At 33.9% G+C, this 18066-nt stretch overlaps 2 protein-coding genes across 2 annotated transcripts; both read left to right on the top strand.

The window, feature by feature from the left end:
• Positions 1-2033: 2033 nt before the first annotated feature.
• Positions 2034-3511, top strand: LOC131854840 (signal recognition particle 9 kDa protein). Its single transcript, XM_059206010.1, has 2 exons — positions 2034-2338; positions 3397-3511. The coding sequence occupies exons 1-2, from the start codon at positions 2198-2200 to the stop codon at positions 3487-3489; spliced, it is 234 nt and encodes a 77-aa protein (XP_059061993.1). The 5' UTR covers positions 2034-2197; the 3' UTR covers positions 3490-3511.
• A 2096-nt stretch (positions 3512-5607) lies between these two features.
• On the top strand, positions 5608-17598 carry LOC131854841 (transcription factor SPT20 homolog). Its single transcript, XM_059206011.1, has 18 exons — positions 5608-5791; positions 5896-6144; positions 6751-6906; positions 7385-7624; positions 8218-8439; positions 8902-9054; positions 9154-9463; positions 9942-10081; positions 10698-10801; positions 11437-11497; positions 11874-12092; positions 12729-12878; positions 13187-13319; positions 13790-14061; positions 14720-14899; positions 15482-15680; positions 16242-16466; positions 17207-17598. Exons 1-18 carry the CDS (start codon positions 5756-5758, stop codon positions 17290-17292), a joined length of 3135 nt encoding a protein of 1044 aa, XP_059061994.1. The 5' UTR covers positions 5608-5755; the 3' UTR covers positions 17293-17598.
• The last annotated feature ends 468 nt before the right edge of the window (positions 17599-18066 follow it).

Here is an 18066-nt window from a genome sequence, read left to right as displayed (position 1 = left end):
ACATCGCGGCGAAGATCCGGGTCGCAACCAAACTACAGGGCGCAACAAGACTGTATTTTGAAGTATTTGATGTTGGTGAATTTGGCAGAGAGGTGGCCATGGCCATATACGGGACTAGCGTATGTAATAGTCCATCCGTCCCGGATGCAAGCTTTTTCTACTCCCGGCTAAGGTACACCGCCAAAACACTTGTCAAGCATGAGAACGGTTTTTTGAAACCGTTTCATAATTTATTGGTGGACTTAGCAAATGTAAACAGGACTCTATCATCTGCGAAGAGTGACGTTTCGACTATTCGACTAAAATATATGAACAATAACTATTGCTATCATAACTATTATTTGTATGTATTCTTAACTAACGCACATGTGGGTATATTGCATAAAAGCTTGTATTTGTAAACTATTCAACTGAGATGTCATTAAGGCACTGATCTCGGATGCCCTCTGTGGTACCTATACACCACAAACTCTGCTTAACTTGGGACTACATGGTGCTGAGTAAATTGTCCTGGGTTACAACGATCTACACTAATATTGGTAAGTATGATTATCAAATAATTCATATTAAGGATAAAAGATATAGTTGGCCCTTCATATGCATGTCAATTCGATACATCATAATCTGTCGTAAACACAGTTGAAATACACACATTCCTTCACTATATGGTACATTCGCTTTTCAATACCGTGAAGACATTTTCGACTTATTATTGTGTAAAAAACAAAAAAGTTGTCTGATTAAATGTTATTATCCAATCGTACCTAAAGTGTACAAAATATGAATAAATAGCAACACAAGTATCGACATTGAATGTGACCAGCCCATACGAAAAAAAACTACGATAATAGTACAAAATGAAATGGTCAATTTAAAAAGAAACGGTTAATAGTAGAATTCTGATACAACACGCAACCATGATTACGATCATACATTAAGAGGTACAATTAATGATAAGTATTAATATCATTTGGACTAACGTGTTTAGTGTATTTAGTATTACAAATATATATGAACTAAGAAGCCTTTACTTTTTCTGTTGTGTATTTTTAACAATAATTGAAATTTAACTTTAAGTTATACTCAAAAAGTATAAAAGTTGAATGTTCAGTTCTAGATCAAATTTTTTGTGAAAACTGCTTTTCACAAATCTTGATTTTCTCCAGTTATTTTACAATCGTCAGAAATTATTAATATAGTAATTTTGTATCTAGTTGCGTTGTTCTACTGGGTTGCCGGAAGTGGTAAGACGTACAAGAAAACGACAATACATATTTGGATTCTTCCATATTTTGATCTGAAGAAACTAATGAGTTTTATCGTAATAAGATTTATTTCAATAAAAATTTCGTTTATTATATTATAAGTACATTGAAGAAAGTAATTGCGTAATTTAACACAAATCTGTGATTATTACTGAAATCATTATGCAAACTATATAGCTCCGTTTCAGCAAATATAAATTAATAATTTTTTATTTTTTGTTAACATTGTTTAGTTAATGCGTAGAGCGTATTATCGCAATAAGCCTGTCGATTAATAACTGTCGAATCCTTACTCCTGAAGCGGTACGTTGATTGGGCAATCCAAACAGGAGCGTTTAGACTAAAAAAAAGTTTTTTATTTTATTTTAAGGTTGGCAACTCTGGCTTTTGCCTGTGGTACTAATTGCTACATTAATATTCTTTAATATTTTAATTTAAATCTTTTTAATTAGTGATTTAAATATTAGACCTATGATACCAACAAAATCATGATTATTTCGATTGAAATTAAATAAACGTGCTATGACTTGTATTATTAAAAAGAGCCTAGGACACGAGGGTTCTCTATTTCACTTAGACAAATTAAAAATTGTGGTGTAAGTAAGGTAAACCTGCAATAGCCGGCTTAAACCTTTGGCTTAAAACTTAAGTCTTTGGCGAATGCACATTGTGCCAAGCCATAATAAAATATAATGTAATAATGTCTACGTCACTATTGTCTGTCACTATTGACCATATTGTTCAATGTTCTGTGTCTATACGTGACATCAGTGTCATGTGTAGTGTAAGTTTTTATTTTGTTGTTTTCGTCATTGGTACATTAACTTTCCTAAATTAATATAATTTATTATCATAATAAATTATAAGTGTCTATTGTTTCCATACTACTTTTAAAAGACTTAATTTTACTTTAAATTAGTACAGTTTTAAAAATGACTTTCATACCTAACTGGGAAGAGTTTGAAAAGTCTGCAGAAATGTTGTATTTGCGGAATCCTCTCAATACTCGTTACAGTACTAAGTATTCACATTCAAAAGGAGTGTTTCTGGTCAAAATTACAGACAATAAAAAGGTAATAAAAATGTAAAAAGTACTTAATTGATTTCAATTCATGTCTGGATTTGTAGAATCGTGTACCTCACACGATTTATCATCCGAATGGTAGGCCCATTCTGTTAGATCATGACAAAATAATTATGTGATTTTTTTCTTGGGATCAGTTAGACTTCCATGGTAATGAAAATAATACACAATCTCTATCTGTTATATTGTCTCGATTATACAGAAACCAAATGAATATTTGGTTTAGATATATTTTTTATAAACAGATTACCTCTATAAGGGTGCAATGTAGGGTCTTGGGGCAGACCCAACATTGACTCTAGGTATAACAACCCCTGGTACTGGATTTAAGCTCTTTTATGTGTTCAGTATTATTTCATTTTTTTTTATTAGAGCAATTGGACATAAGTCTATATATATAGGATATGTTTACATATATAATATGGGAATTGGCAGAGAGCTGATGCAGGGCAGGAGGGAAGAAGGGGATTGTTAGTAATAGGGACTAGGATCCCATTCATAGTAACATACCATGTTGGGTCACTCACATGTCACTGGTACCTTGCCAGCGTACATCATTAGTGCATGTAGGAGAAGTTTTCTATTGTCATCCATTAAAAAAAATATGATAGTGGAAAGATGGGGGAAATTAGGAAAAGTAATGTAATGTAAGTGTGATATATACCATATTTTATATGTAAAACAATAATGAGTTTCATGTTTTTTTATTATTTCCCTGTCCCTGTCAGCTGCCAACGTTTGTGACATCTGTCCCTAGTCTGATGTGACAATATTTTGTGATATTACCCTACTAAAGCAAGTATAAACTGAAAAATACTTAAATGAGTTTTTGACTTTTGAAATGAATGAAAATAAAACATTTTGTGCCATTTGCCCTTAAATACTTAGCAGTTCAATATGGAGGTTAAATGTTCTAATTAAATAACTTTAATTATTAATTTAGTAACTAATTTTGGCACATATAATAATTAAAATAAAAAAAAACAGAAAAGAAGTATATTAATATTGATGATTAAATAAAATATAATCTATTTCTTACAATTTCAGTGTCTTCAATACAAAACTGAGGTTCAGCAGGATGTACGGAAAATTGACAAATTTATCACAAACCTAATGAGGCATATGGCTTCTGATGAATAGATTAAGTAAATGTTTTATTTAAAAACACTTTTTTTAATTTGATATCTACCCTACATATATACCATTACCAGCCAACTATATACTAACTTTATACCCATTATTAGATAAACTCAAGAAATGTTTTACATTATGTGTTAAGAACTGATAATTTCAGTGAGTAAAACAGTGGACTGTTTATATCATCTGTAACTGGTGTATTTTTGGATAATTAAATTACAAATTTTAGCCCACTTATAGAATGTGAATATAAATATAAAGAAATATATGTACATCGCCATGTGTCTCAGCTGCCAGTGGCTAGCGGCGGCTGCATCATCTTATAATCATGCCCCCAGGTCTCATTGGGGACATCATGTTCACTGTTTATGGCTTGATAGACTTAAACCGAGCGGGACATATAAATATGTCAAATGTCAAACTTTCGTGTATGTGTAGGAAATATGTATACCTACATTTTTTAAATTTCTGCTGCGCCCTGGAACCTGGAGCGGGTGGAATATTTCATAACAAAAATATATACATTGAATTATATTGTGCTAGTGAGAGACAGTGCCCATTATATGCTGCATAATTCAAAAAGGAATTCCCCGGTTAACAGGTTAAAGGATGTATATCACTTAATTTTAACTAGGTTTTAGAATATTAGTGTTCTGTGACTCCAAACTCGGTTAGCTCAGTGTTTAAAGGTAAGACTCAATTTAATTTGTATAAGGAAAGGCAAACTTTTTAGTATACCATGGATTCACCATGCGGGTCCAGGATTTTCCTAAGCCATGCATCTTGGTAACTGAGATGTTTATAAAGTTCCGAAGGTTTCTAACTATAAATTTTTAGGTTGAATTTAATCAACCCAAAACTTGTGGGGGGAAGGGGATTGTTAGCACTGGGAACTAGTAGCTCCTATTGCTAGCAATGTACCATGTTAGGTCGCCCTCCACGTGCTTCTCCCTGGAAACCATCGTGATGATTTCTTGGTGAATTTGTCATGATGGGCTAACTGACCTGACCTCATGCTCATTTTATTATCCTCCACTGGTAACCCGCCAGCGTAAATCGTTAGCACAGGCGGGTGCACCATTCCATTGTCATCCATAAAAAAGTACCCATAGTACATATACATAGAGGTACTGTTTATAATTACCAAAAATGTATTTAATTAATAAAAAAAACTCCTAGACCAATACAAATAGTAATATTTATAAATACAAATGAATCGTAAATAATATTCATAAATACATCGAAGTGCGAAGAATCAAAACCACGACCGCAAGAAGTAAACACAAAATTTGCAGTTTCAATCGTTGAGCAACTAATCACTACGCTTATTTTTGTTTAGTACTTATTTCAACTTTTAAATGTGGCTACATATTAATTTAAAGATTTAAAGAATATATACATATAATTTTTAGAAACTAGCTTAGCTTGTTAGCTTTCAGCTAGTTAAAAATAATAGTTCCTTAAAATTGAGTTTTGATGAGTAGATAATATGCACGTCTTTTATCGTTTCGGGTTTTAGTTTAAAGATATCTACGTTATATTGTATTGTTTCACGTACCTTATTACCTTATTATTATACCTTAAGCTACCTTCTACCTTGACATTAATTTGACATAGAATTCATCATCGCAGTTTGGAACCGAAGTGGTTACGAATATTGAGGTTTCAGAGGAGTTCCTTCTTGTGTAAACTCAAATTGTATAGGTTTACGCGACCCTGTGAATTTAACTTAAAGTATTTATCAATTCAAGTCATTACCCATCCAATTGTGAAATTACATATGAATATTCATTTTCTGTAATGTAGGTATATTTTACTTTTAAAATACTACACAATTAATTACATTTTTGCACGATAACAATAGTTATTTCTAATAAAAAATAATTATAGTGATTTTTGCTGATTAATTGTAGGCGTTTGACGGACAAGTGTTACATTTCTACTTTATCATAATGATATCATGATTTCTTAAAAGAGTTTTTTTTAATAGCAATACTAATTGCTTGTCACTTTCGTGTTCCAGGACCTTAAAATACTTAATAAAAAAAATTGTTACTTTCGTTTTTCGTTCGACTACTCGAGTGAACTGTCAAAAATGTTGACGGAAATTTAGACATGTTATTTTACTGTCACACAGCGTGAAACATAAATAAAACATAATAGTTTTTCTAAAAATCATGACTTAATATTAGGCTGTAAACTATTAATATGAAGTAATACATTTAAAAATATAGCTGCCATTTACATATTTGTTTTATCTAATGACATTATGGATGGTTTAATTCACGCGGCATTGGAAGCTGAGGTATTTTATAATACAATATTACATATATTATTATAACGTTTATCGTCGCGACATAACGTGATCTGAAATTGTTGTTTATTTAATAAGAATATTTTATATTTCAGTCTATTCTGAACCGGGCGAAACATGTGAATAGTACTTCGTCACAATTTGACAGTGGTGTCCCAGACCATAAAATGACTTGGACCCACGATAAGATGCATCTGACTGAGTCTGTTGATAACTCTAGAATGAAATTTCAAAGGAACTCTGTTGGATCCGCCGCTTCTAAGCCAGAAAAGTTTGATTTGTTCAAGAAGCTTCATGAACTATATAATGATTTGAGTAGAGATGAAGCATCACAGGTGAACTATGTGAGTTTTGTATATACAATATTCAATGTAACTTATACAGCTACAATTAAAGACTAACTGTGTTACTAATGCCACATTAAGGTTTAATTTTATCACGGAATCAATTGTTTTCATTAAAGTAATCTGCCTGTGGTATAGTATTCCGTCTCTAGTCAGAGCTATAACTATGTTATTTTGGTATTGTTCTATTATATAATTACTTTAATTAACTTCATTTATTTTAATGGTCTTAAAAACTGAGGCATAATTGTAAGGTTATTTCCATATAAATTTTTGTTTATAATATGTCATAAAATAGGCCTCAATGCTCTATACATAATAATTTTAACAGTAGTGCTTGTAATAATTTTAAAAATTTATAAACTTAAAAACACCAATTATATAGAGAATTTGTCTGAACAGGGAAATTGTGGAGACGGGAATGAGTGCTTATTCTTCTGTCATTATGTTAAGTCAGTTAAAGTGGTGGAAGGTGGGAGAGGGAGGAAGGGGAGGAAGACTGAAATAAAATAGATATCTATTATCACCTTCCCATAGAAGGATTATAAAGTATAACATTCATTTCTATATATTTGTGTAGTAATTTTGATATTATTTTAATTACAGCAAGGTTTAAAGACATCATCATATCTACTAGAAAAGTTATTGGCAACATATAATCTAAATACATTAATAATTAACTTGTATCCAGGAAACAAAGGATATTCATTGTCTCTGAGAGTTAATGGCAATACACAATATCTACATCCATCAGATGCTAATGTAAGTATTATAATAATTAGTTTATAATAGATGGCACATAACTCTATACATGGTATAACTAAATGTAAATAAAAATAATATGTATACTATAAACTCAACTGATATAAGAAACCATATCAGTTGAATTTCCCATCAGTTTTTCTAAAGTGACTGCCAGATGATGATTATTGTAATAAATCATTAGCTTTGTGTATTACTTAATAAATGAGCTAAGTTATAAGTTATTTAGACAACAAAATTGAACAATCTTTCTAAATAATTTAGCATATAGTTGTTTTGACTATATTAGGATACATGAACAATTAAATTTTGTACATATAGATTCTATAGACTAACAGAATGGTAAACAGTTGAAATCAGCATTTATAATAAATAAAATGTAGAAAAATGTTCAAAAAGTGAGAGTATACTAATATGTTCTGGTAATAAAGACAAGGTTTCAATAAAATATAATAATAAAAATGTCTTTTGTATGCAGACATCATCAGCTCAAGATGAGACTTTAATAGAAACACCACGATGGCCATATGAGGAGGAGGAACTTTTGAGTTACATTGACAATGAAGAGCTACCTGTTGTGCTGCTTGACTTGTTGGAATCTGAACACTCATGTCTTTTTTACTCAGGGTGTATAATAGCTCAGATAAGGGATTACAGACAGGCATATCCTAGTTTTCTTTGTGATACACACCATGTGTTGCTAAGGCCTACAAATCAGGTATGTACTTCAGAAAATATGTTTCATCTTCTATATTATTATTCATATACATTATTTGACTAGGCTCCTTTCTCTGTTATAAAGTTCTTATATTTTTATAAAATAGGTAATAAGTATAAATAAAAGTCTTACAATTTCAATAGACATGAATATATTGTATAGATGAGTCTATTAAAATGATTGGTTTTGTATTTAGTGAACTATGAATATCCATCTGTCAGAAAATATTATAACAGTACAGCTCATTTATATTATCCAAATTACGTACGCGCGATTTAGATCCCGAATTTTCTAAGAATTTGTGTATGAATGACTGATGTGCTAAACTGCAGCTAACTGTTCACTTTAATATTCTGTGACAAATCATTTGAATAAAATTTTCCTCAGTATATGGTGTAAAATAACATATAGATATATACAGGACAACTGTCTTGTTCAGCCTAATCAATGGGTGATTCTCAAAGTATTATATCCAGTCATTCTAGTGTTCTTATGAGATCCTAACATAAGGAATATGTAACAAACATATTGTATTGCATCATCATACAGAGAGTATACCACAAGGTAAAAATAATGAATGTCGGTATGTACAGAGCATAATAACCGACGCGATGTGTATCGGCGGACGATGCGGGTGGGCGGGCGAGGAGCGTGGGGCGCTGGAGGCGTTGGAAGCTGCGCTGGTGCATGCGGCGGCTCCCCCGCTGTGCCTAGACCCGCGGCCGGCTGTCGGATTGCTGGCTGCCCGGCTGCACGCTGCACCTCGCTTACTCAACACACCACGCATCAGGCGTCAGGCGAAGAGGTTCTCACAGGTTAGGTGTATGGCATAGTACTGGAGTATGACTATAGATAAAAATGCTTGCATAGTATAACTATACTATGCAAGCATTTTTATCTATGGTTAGTTACAAGAGCAAGAAATGAGGAAGAATATTTTGGAGGTGAGATTAGAGAAGCTAAGAATAAGGATAGAGAGAGGTAGAAAATGTTACAGCAGGTCTTTCCCTACAAGTCATAATCGGATTGATGCATCATAGTACATAATTATAATGTGAAATACTATACTGTCTGAATAAAGGCTTTATGTAATGATATTTGATATTACATTACATATGTATGTAATGTAATATCAAATATTTTTTTTTATAAAAACCAATCTATTCATGCTTTTTATAGAATTCATTATTTCACATCGTCTACATAACCAAATACAAACAATTCATATCAGGATACTTAGACCACAATAATGATTTAAATACATTTTTATTTCTCAGGTTGCAGTAAATAGAAAACGTAAATTAGATCAATTCACACATTATCATGGATTAGAGTTGTTGGAACTAATACACAAACAGAGGGTGAAGAACAGTAGACAGTCTGTGCCTCCTACAAGGTTGTCATCCAAATACCCAAAGAAGCCTCCAGAGGTATTTAATTTTTGTTGATTTTTGAAACAAATATGGTTTTTTTTAGAATATAGTATAGTTAGATATATATATATATATATTTGTAATGTCCCTGTTTAGGTTTTCAAGCCTATAGAAGCTCCAAGAATGGATCCACTATCTTTGGCTATGCCATCAGAGCCAAGTGGACCACTTCGGGTAGCACGAGCTTATGAGCGTCCAAGGCCTACTTCAGACTGTCAGCCACAACTCTTTGAAGAGTACATTCTGGAGACAGAAAAAACATCTCCACACGCCGGAGCTGGCTTCTTCCATATAAAACTATCAATACTACAGAGACCGTCCGATCAAGAGTTCCTTGGTGAATTATATGTAGATAGAGATCATGTTGAAGGGGAAAGAAATGGAGCTGCATGTAGATTTTCTTTAGGTAAGACATTATATATTCTTTTTTGTGTTAATTGTCAGTCAGCAACTGTATGTAGCCTCTGCCTTGAAATTGGTGGGTTGTTAATTGTTAATTTAATAGCTGAATATAACATGACTTTAAAACTACATTTTGTAGATATAGTCTAGTGTAAATATAGTTCTTAAATGTACTCAATATACCTTTGAGGACTATATTTATACTAGAATTTTTACCCAAATTTATGATTTCAGTAAATTTAACAGAATTATATTGCGACTAGCAAACACCTTTGATGTCTGCCTGTCCAGAAAAGCAGATCCACCATGCTGCTTGTACTTTCAAATCATTGAGGAACCCATTGAAATTTACACACAAAATATCATTCAAATCAGTCCAGCCCTCAGGGTGATATGCACCATACAAAAGTATTATATATGTGCTTTTGTATTTTCTCATTATATAAATTCCATTTGTGTTACATCCCAGTTTATTTTTACAGGGTCAAGAGTACAAGCTAACAAATATATACAACAGTTTACGGAGATATTCACTGAAGAGGGTCGTAAATCAGTCAGAATAAAGCACATTGTACCTGGACAGCTTCCAAGAGTGTCATTTACAGGAAGCATGAGAGAATTGGTATGTTGTATTATATTATTAATGACATATTAAGTTAATTTGTTTACTAGTGTGTCTTTTACATACATTAATCAATATCGTTTTCTACCATAGATCACAATTATTTTACATAAGTAACGATATGTATTTGCATATGTAATTAAATACAAATTACATAGACTTTTGTTGAAACTAGCAGTTCCGACAAACATTGTTTTGCCATATATATTAATATCGCAATTAAAAAATAGAGGTTGATGGTAGAGAGGTGAAAATTTTGAGTGGCACCTTAATATTTTATACAAAAAATTTAAGAATTGTAAAAAGATGGTAATGTTGGTAATGTTGTTATCTCTGAGATAAAAAACAGTCTATAGTTTTCAGAAGCAGATTTAAGATTATGACAATTTTTTTACAACTGCATTAGCACTTCATTAAATCTCGGCGGCTGTTCGGTTTAGAACATCCCATTAAAATCAAACATTTGTATTCACGAATATAATTATTTGTATTGGTTTTCTATGTATATTATGTATGTATTTATAATTATATGTTATATATATATATAACTAATAATATGTTAAAATAATGTACGATAAACATTATAATAATATGATAAACATCAAAAAAATATTAGCAGGGTCAACAATTGTTGCTTCAACGGTCGGCGGCGGCTGCCGCGGCGGCTGCAGCGGCCAGCAGCGCAACTGTACACACTCACGCCACTACAGTGCCTATTGTGTGAGTACTTAGTTTCTTAGTCTTACTATTAGACCTTAGACCTATTAAACTGTGCATATGAGGTAATTTGTCCAAATGGACAAAACTTCGTCGTGTAAACGGGGTGATAAACATGTAATGCAATATATAAAAATGTCACAATTTTTAAGGCCTAACGTTCGTTGAGGAAGCTTCTTCGTCTGCGAGGCCTTAATCTATACATATAAATAAAATTGGAATGTCTGTTTGTAATATTGAAATAACCGTGTTTTACTATGTAGTATTATATTTATATGTATGTGCATATAAATATAAATACGGTACACACACTAAAATAACATTTTTTTACCCTTTTTGTCTGTCTGCCTGTTTGTTCCGGCTAATCTCAGAAACGCCGGGACCGATTTTGACGGGACTTTATTTGGCTACCTGCCAAATAAAGTCCCGTCAAAATCGGTCCAGGTGAAGTAATAAGGAGTAATAAGGAGTAACTTAGGCTACCTTTATTTTAGAAAAAATGTTTTATTTTAGAAAAATAAAGTTAAATTCCACGCGGACGGCGTCGCGGGTACAGCTAGTTTACATTTCAGACTACTGTAATAAGATTATTAAAATTAAAGTGGTATAAGTATTAAGATTTATGATATTATTTACAGGACATCTGCAATTGCGCCAACTCCGAATACTCATACAAGTACACGTCAGTTGCCGATACTGGTTAGTAAACTTTCATATCATATTTTAATAAGTAATTTAAAATAAACAATATCGAAATTGATTATAAATTGTCAAGGTACATTTGTGATAAATTTGCTGTCTATATTATACATTTATAATATTAAAATTAATTGTTATTCATCTGGTGGTGAACTATTCAAAGATCAACCCTACGTAGTAGGTAAAAAGAAACAAAGTAGTTTAAAAGAAATATGATTTTCTTCGCTTGTTTTATTTTTATCTAAAACAACACAATAGTTTTGAGAGCATATTAATACTTGATTAATATATTTTCTTGGATTATAACATGATGGTATTATCAATATGTAGGAGGCAATTTTTTTTTTCAATTATATGTGACATTGAACTGTAATAGCAGGCACAACTTCAGCAAGTTGGTAGCATAGGCAACGTGGCGGCCGTCGGCAACGTGGTGGGCAGTGTCGGGACAGTTGGCAGTGTGGGCAGCGTCGGTAGTGTGGGCAGTGTTGGCAGCGTGGGCAGTGTTAGCAGTGTGGGCAGCGTTGGCAGTGTGGCAGCGGAGACTGTACTCAAACAGCAGCCTTCGCCCAGTACTCCGCGGTTGTCTCCACAGGTGAATATTGTATTGTTCTTAATTTTATGATGCTAGTGACTTCTAGTTACGTCAATCTACGTGCAACGCCAGTGACTAATGTTGGCGTAACTATTTTGTCGCAAAATCGACTCTGTATTATCGAGGCTATCCTGTGACAAATGGTTAAAATATACCTTAGTAATATAACTTCGCATTTTTGACTCTCTTTAAGTTGTTTTGAATGGCGAAAAGTTGTACATATGTGTATGGTGATTTTACAAATATATGTGTATGAATGAGCAACAGATTTAACAGACCTTTTTATATAATAGTAGATATTTTTAGGTAATTGAAATGCCAAACATGGTGACAGACCGCCCTCCTGATGGTGAGCAGTACCCATTGCCACCACAGACATCTCGTTCGTTTCGTTGCTATTCCAGAGTATTAAGATATAATGCCTTTATTCTGTAATTGCGTGTGCAAAGAAATTTGAAATATCACTTAGAGGCACTAAACTTCATTACACTGTAATGAGTCCAGTACACTTAATGATGGAAGTAGTTATATGAACGTGTCAATAGTATTCTAAAGTTATAATATAAAATCCGGTACAATTAGAAAATTGCATACCACCTCTATGTTCTTTTTAATCATAAAATGATTTAATAACAGGTGCACGACATCCACTCAACGCAGGCGTCGTCAAACCAATTACTCGCGCAGCAACTTACTAATCCCCAACAACCACTGAATCCACAAAAGATGCAGTCGGCTATAATACATATACAGCACCCGCTCATGTCTACTGCTGGCACGTCGCAGGTATTTTGTTGTATAGTAATATTATATATGTTAGTAGCTGTGCACACATTTATTACGCATTGTTTGATTAAAAACCAAGCTTCGCCATGATTCAGTCCAATAAAAATGTTTTTGTTCGCATGGAAACCTAGCCATAGAAAGTATATAAACCTTATGTTACTGTACTTTATACAATAGATATGCATCTTTTTTTATTAATTTAAAGCAATTTCGTCAATTTGCTAGAAGCTCATAACTAGATTGATGTATGAGAATCATACGGAGCCTGAATTTATAAAAATATATGGATATAAGTATATTATTTTTAGGTACAAAATATTCAGTACACAAACACGTCATCAACACAACAGAAAGCGACAATTACAAAACCGCGAACAACGAATCCTGCCATCAGTGCGCTAGTGACTAGCCTGATGAATTCAGCACAACAGTTTCAGCAAGGTTAGTTGATACTATTAGTTTGGAGCAGAACAAGGTATCAGTTAAGAGCAAGGTTCACTTTAATATATAATTATTAATAAGGAAATGATAAGGAAATAATTAAGGATTCCTTTCAACGAATATTTACTAAAACAAATGCTATAAGCCCGGCAAATTGTGGTCTTTACATTTTTTTGAGGATGACTAAGGCATCCACACAAATTTGGACAGTGAAGCGGAAAAAAGAGGCTGCGAGTTCATGTTTTACAAACTATGCCGCAACATAAGATATTACTGATTTTATAAACGCGGCATTATTTAAGTGTGGATGGATATTGGTTACTCTTTCACGCAAAAACTAATAATGTACCTTATACATTAGAATAATAGGCTATCAATTTGGCGCGAGGATAATCGCGGGCACAGCTAGTAATATATCGAGCACTGGTAGTAGTTTTTGTTTTTAAATAGTACATTATTATTATCTCTAGCAGCGAGCCAGAACGCCGCTAAGAACGTAGCGAGCACTTCTAACAGCAACGCGACGATACTGAACCTGCTGAACAGCGCGCCGGCCGCGATGACGCACGTGACGTCATCCGCGGAGTCGCCGGACACGCACAAGTTGCTCGGCCGCGTGTCCATCGCGGGCGCCCGCCTCCTGCCCGCCACCACCGCCTCGCATCCCTCGCATCCCTCGCATCCCTCGCATCCCTCGCATCCCTCGCATCCCTCGCATGCACTTCCGGCGTATACACAACAGGTGGGATCATATTTGTATTTACTACGTTGCGATAAAAATAAAGAAAATATATCTATTCTTTTATGTCCCAGAAATATAAGCAAATTTTAAGAAAGTGAAATTTAATTTTCTTCTATTTGTTACAACCTATTGAACAACTAATATTAGATTTTGGATCATGTATGTATCATGTCAGCTATTAGCCATAGGACTGATGCTTCTTCACTTGATACATTAGTCTTTTATAAGATCTCTTAAGCGATGACCATGGAACTGTGGGGTTCAATCTCAACTAGTATAGTTTAACAAAACTACATATAACTAATTAGCTCCTAGTTTATTTGTAACTCGGAGGTTTATCACACACAATAAATAAAAATATAAAACCAAACTACTCAGACACCCAAATAAACTTGCTGTGTAACTGACACTGTCGGATTATATGACACGTCTTAAGAGATGTAAAATACCAGACTTCAAGAACTTGACATAAGCTGGAATATCTGATGCTGAATTGTCAATGCAGAATCACCTTTCACGTGATTTTACGACATTTGACAAATCTGTTTATAGTCTGGAAGACAGATTGCACGATATAAAAACAAAAATGGAGGTATAGTGTAACATGATATCGATATAGTTCTAATTGTCATAATGAAATAAATCACATTGAATGCAGGGTGTGGGTGTACAAGTAATGAGCGGGTACGCGCGCGAGAACGAGTCGACAAACGTGTCGAGCAGCGAGAGTGCGCTGCTTGAGCGGCTTATAGGTTCCGAGGGCGCGCCAGCCACGCAACAGCAACCACAGGCGCAACAGCAACCTCAAGCACAAGCGCAACCTGTCTGCCATTTACAGGTATTTGTTTTAGTTTTGACTAAATAAATACTTGAATACACTGTGTTGGTCCTTTGTAGGAGATACGTAAAAATAAAGCTATAACGAAAAACTAATAGTTAAATAGTAATCTCTTCTATTTCAACTTTAATATGTATAGTTGAAAATATTATTAAAATAATGTGGTATATATCGCATTCAAGTGCATACATTGTACTACTAAGATTAACGAATTTTGCAACACCAATATGTGTGTTACGGCACGAGACTGACAACAATTACTATATTTTCTATTTGTAGGGGTTTTGTTCCTACACTTGTTAATAATGATAAATGATATTGATAATTGATAATCTACGGGGATGATAAATAAAAGATACGTCCCGTAGTGAGCGCTTGATGTTATACACTGATTTATTGTATAGTAATATATGTATAGTGAAATGATATATGCTACGTAAGTGATAATTTATAAGTATATTATTATTATGGTACGGTGTTCCGTACACTATTAAATAACTATATTAAAAGTGTTGTGCCTGTAATTTTATTTATAATAATACATAAATATGTATGTCAGTTGGTTTAATATTTTAACTTCAGGGCTTAAGCCTAGCATCTCTCCAAGGGCTGCAAGGTATTCAAGGTTTGCAGAATGTGCAAGTGCAAATACCGGGGTTGTCGGCGCCAATATCGCTGTCGCTGAACATGTCTGGTGCTCCAAGCGGTCTGCTCGTCTCCGTCCCCTCCACCACGTCTGTGGTGCTTACTAATCAACCGTCGGTGCTTTCGTTACCTATTGGTGAGCTTTTTTAAAATTTATGTTGTTTTAACTACCTACAAATTATAAAATTTTATTTATTTAATTGTAATGCCAAACAAATTGATGGCCCACCCGATAGATAGTGCTAACGCTAATGTACACAACTTGACGGAAGTTTTTATAAAGCAATTTACTACTACTACGTAGATGGTCCTGTATAAAGCCATCTGTGGACTTTCTGCATAATTTTCATGAAATGATTTGAAAAGAATATTTTGACCGCTTATGAACGTTTTTGTATTAATATTTTATCCCCACCGTCCAGTTCAGTATACAAATTATATTGGAAGAACTGACAAGAGACTGAATTTTTATTTTTTCAAAAGCCAGTTTATTTACTCTTTGTACTTACATAGGTGTCTATGTCTAACATTAAATGAAAATCCCGTGCATGAATAACTATTGCGTATAGCATTCATGACGTTCGTCATCAACACACATTAGTATATATTAAAGTATAAGCGACTATGTGCCTATTCGGTTTCCACTTAATGTCTGTTATTGTTTGGCGCCGACGTAACTTAAATGGTGTTCTCCCAGCGCACCTGATGTCTGGCGGCGTGAAGGGCGCGGTGCGGGGCGGCGCGGTGCAGGTGGTGCGCGGGGCGCGCGGCGGGCGGCCCCCCCCGCGGCCCGCGGCGCGCGCCGCCGCCCCCGCGGGCCCCGCCCCCGCCCCCGCCGCCCCCGCCGCCCCCGCCGCCGCCGCCGCCGCCGGCTCCACCGCGCACTCCATCGCCACGCTGCAGCCCGCCGCCGCGCCCTCCGGTGAATACTCTTTTTGATCTAATGTTTACCGCCGCCGTGGTATGACAAAATATATTTAGTGATGCATGTACATTGTACGCATATTATTTACGTTATAATAGATTAAAGTATTATAATAGCTTTATTTTTGTGACTGTACTGAAAAATATTTAGAAATGTGTGTGTGTGTGTAAGATATAACAGTGCTAATTACACTGTTATACATATAGGGTCGCAGAGAAAAAGTTAATACTTATATTATTATACTACGTAGACTAAGCATATTTCTCAAAACATTTGTTAATTCTTTAAAAACCTTTAAAAGATTAAATTTTACCTGAAGTAAACTGTTAATAGTCGTCTACGTACTTGCGTAGTCACCTAAATTTGAGGCAGGACATTCCAGTCCTCTGGAATGGGCAGCGTCCATGTCCATTTATGTATCTAGGCCATACAACGGTTACCGCTTATTATCAAATGGGCCGTCAGCTTATTTGCCGTTACATAAAAAATATAGGTTTTTAGTTTTTGTTGCTTAGAACTGAATTAACATTGTTGAGCTGTTTCACATCCATCTAGTGTACGAAACGACCATTTTTTATAGCTAATCATGGATTTTTTTTAACCTGCCTATACGCAGGCGGTATAGCAATTCTGAGAATTAATTTCACTTTTATTTTACGCATTTGCGAATTCTTATACCCCATTATTATCACAATGTCTTGTTTTGAAATATATGTGACCAGATTATATATTTCCAGGTACTACACAATTCATCACTCAAGCCCAGGCGCAGGCTTTAAACGCGCATCAAGTTAGGCGAAAATCCAACGCTGAGAGTTCATAGTAAATATATAATTGTAGTATACTGCCGGCCTAGAGAATGTCTGTAAATACACATTAGGTAAATTTATTGTAGGTGTAATTAAATTAAGATGACTGCTTATGGTGAATTCCACATGTAAAATGTAGTATTTAACAATTTTTTAAGAGACCAAACTATGCCATTTGGTTACAGCATTATAGAGTTAGCTTGATACCAAGTGCATGTGAATTTTATCCAAGCTTCATATTTTAGAAAAGGTAAATTATTTAATATTTCGACCTCTAATTATCGGACATACAGAGACATTTGATAATTTAAAAATCGAATTTCGTTGCGTAAATGATGTTTGACTACGATGAACTTTATTTTGTTTCTAATCGTTTTATCGTACATTATATTTTCTTAATTATACATCTCAATCATGTATTTTTTATTGTTCAAAGGTCACAAATATAAATATGAATTTTAATTTTATCGTAACTCCTGACATTATAGTGACATGGATCATGACATAATTTTGAAGTGTTGATGTGGTTATTAAAGTGTTTTACTAATTAAAAATATTGTTGATGGATTTGTTGAAAATATGTAAATATCTATGTTGTAGACCGGTGTTAGATTTGTTAATTTGTTTAAAATTAAGATACTGAATGTAATATACTACTGTAAATCAAATGGTTGATGTATATTAACTAAATCTCTATATCAATTTCTAAACGCAAGACCAAACTATTGATCGCAATTTTGCCCTAAAACGTTTCCCAAATATCATTTTATTTAAGGAAACAGAAACGT

This window comes from Achroia grisella, unplaced genomic scaffold (genome assembly GCF_030625045.1).
Source record: "Achroia grisella isolate CSIRO2021 unplaced genomic scaffold, CSIRO_AGI_Agris_v1 utg1245, whole genome shotgun sequence".
NCBI lineage: Eukaryota > Metazoa > Arthropoda > Insecta > Lepidoptera > Pyralidae > Achroia > Achroia grisella.
Note: the sequence above shows the minus strand (reverse complement) of the source record. Positions and strands in the feature narration are given on the sequence as shown.

Bases quoted from the DNA above. Each gene is read 5' to 3' on its own strand.
- LOC131854840 (XM_059206010.1), top strand. From the start codon at position 2,198: ATGACTTTCATACCTAACTGGGAAGAGTTTGAAAAGTCTGCAGAAATG. The intron at 2,339-3,396 runs GTAATAAAAATG...TTACAATTTCAG, and splicing joins AAATTACAGACAATAAAAAG to TGTCTTCAATACAAAACTGA.
- LOC131854841 (XM_059206011.1), top strand. From the start codon at position 5,756: ATGGATGGTTTAATTCACGCGGCATTGGAAGCTGAG. The intron at 6,145-6,750 runs GTGAGTTTTGTA...TTTTAATTACAG, and splicing joins AAGCATCACAGGTGAACTAT to CAAGGTTTAAAGACATCATC. The intron at 7,625-8,217 runs GTATGTACTTCA...CGGTATGTACAG, and splicing joins TGCTAAGGCCTACAAATCAG to AGCATAATAACCGACGCGAT.